This window comes from Geospiza fortis, unplaced genomic scaffold, assembly GCF_000277835.1.
Source record: "Geospiza fortis unplaced genomic scaffold, GeoFor_1.0 scaffold250, whole genome shotgun sequence".
Taxonomy (NCBI): Eukaryota; Metazoa; Chordata; class Aves; order Passeriformes; family Thraupidae; genus Geospiza; species Geospiza fortis.
The window spans coordinates 181,266-182,839 of NW_005054696.1; the positions used below are offsets into that span (position 1 = coordinate 181,266).

At 64.5% G+C, this 1,574-nt stretch overlaps 1 protein-coding gene across 1 annotated transcript in view; it reads left to right on the forward strand.

Moving 5' to 3' along the window:
* Positions 1 to 411: 411 nt before the first annotated feature.
* Positions 412 to 1,574, forward strand: part of RGS16 (regulator of G protein signaling 16) — a 5,635-nt gene continuing 4,472 nt past the window's right edge. The window contains exon 1 of the mRNA XM_005430877.2: positions 412 to 544. Coding sequence (XP_005430934.1) covers positions 465 to 544 — 80 coding nt within the window. The 5' untranslated portion in view covers positions 412 to 464. The remainder of the gene's footprint in view (positions 545 to 1,574) is intronic.

Consider the following 1,574-nt stretch of genomic DNA (forward strand, 5'->3'; position numbering starts at 1 on the left):
AGGTGCGGGCAGCTCTGCAAGCCCTGGGGCAGCGCGGTGGAGCAGCAGGATGGAGCTGACGGCTCTCTGCGAGGGCTGCAGCGTCTGTCCTGTCCCTGCTCTCCCACCCCGCCGGCGCTTCATCAGCAGGCTCCACACGTCGCTGGAAAACGAGCCTGTTTTTTCCTGTTCCCGAGGAAGCGGCGATGACTGTGATGCTCAAGGACGAGCCTGGGCCTCCCACTCCCCCCTCCCTCAGCAGCACACACAAACTTACCTAAGCTCTCCTCTTCAGGGGCGCTGCCTGAGCAGCTTTTGGTTGGCTGGAGGCTGCGGTGATGCTGGGTCCCCCTCCCCGCTCTCCCTCCGCCCGGCCCATATAAAGCGCGGCTCCGCTCCGCCGCCGCAGCCGCCAGCCCGGGACCGCGGGGCAGGTGGTGCCCGCAGCCGCCTCTTGCAGCCCCTGGCACCCCCGGGAGGAGCCGATGAGTTGCTGGATGCCTGGGTGCCCAGCTCTCAGCATGTGCCGGGGCTTAGCCGCGCTGCCCATCACTTGCCTGGAAAGGTAAGGCGCTTTGGGAGGCAGAGGGGTCGCACCTGGACCAGCCTCTGCTGCCGCCGATGTGATGGTAGGGTAGAAACCGGGATGCACCGAGTGATTCCTTGTGGCTGCATCCCTTCTTCTCCCCGGGAGGGGAACACGGAGGTGAAACCAGCGCAGGGAGAGAGCGAGGAGGCTGGCCAGGGCTGTACAAACACAGCAGGGATTTCTGGCTCTGCCTCTGCACAACTTGCTCCGAGCTGACAGCAGCAGGAGTATTTTTGTCAACACTGCCGAACTGTTCAGCGACATGTTGCTCCTCCTGCCAAGCCCCACGCTGCCGGCTTGACATTAAAACCCTGATTTTTATTTGTATGGGCGCCGGGGGACGCCTGAACGAGCCGCGGGCACGCAAATAGCAGCAGCATCCCAGCCTCTGGTTCAGGAGCATCCCAGCCCCTGGCAGAGCAGCATCCCAGCCTCTGGTTCAGGAGCATCCCAGCCCCTGGCACAGCAGCATCCCAGCCTCTGGTTCAGGAGCATCCCAGCCCCTGGCAGAGCAGCATCCCAGCCTCTGGTTCAGGAGCATCCCAGCCCCTGGCACAGCAGCATCCCAGCCTCTGGTTCAGGAGCATCCCAGCCCCTGGCAGAGCAGCATCCCAGCCTCTGGTTCAGGAGCATCCCAGCCCCTGGCACAGCAGCATCCCAGCCTCTGGTTCAGGAGCATCCCAGCCCCTGGCACAGCAGCATCCCAGCCTCTGGTTCAGGAGCATCCCAGCCTCTGGTTCAGGAGGATCCCAGCCTCTGGCACGGGAGCATCCCAGCCTCTGGCACGGGAGCATCAGTGCTGCCTCCCAAAGCCATGGGGTAGGTGGATGGCGCTGCCCTGCCCACGGCCTGCTGACAGGCTCCTGGGAGCCCAGGGGCACCCCAAAAATCAGAGCAGGGGAGCAGCAGCTGGCAGGCAGCAGGGGGATGCCCCCGTTGCGCCGAGAGGAAGGAAATCGCTGTGTTTTTCCAGCGGTTTGGGAGCAGCGGAGTGATGCCGGCAGAC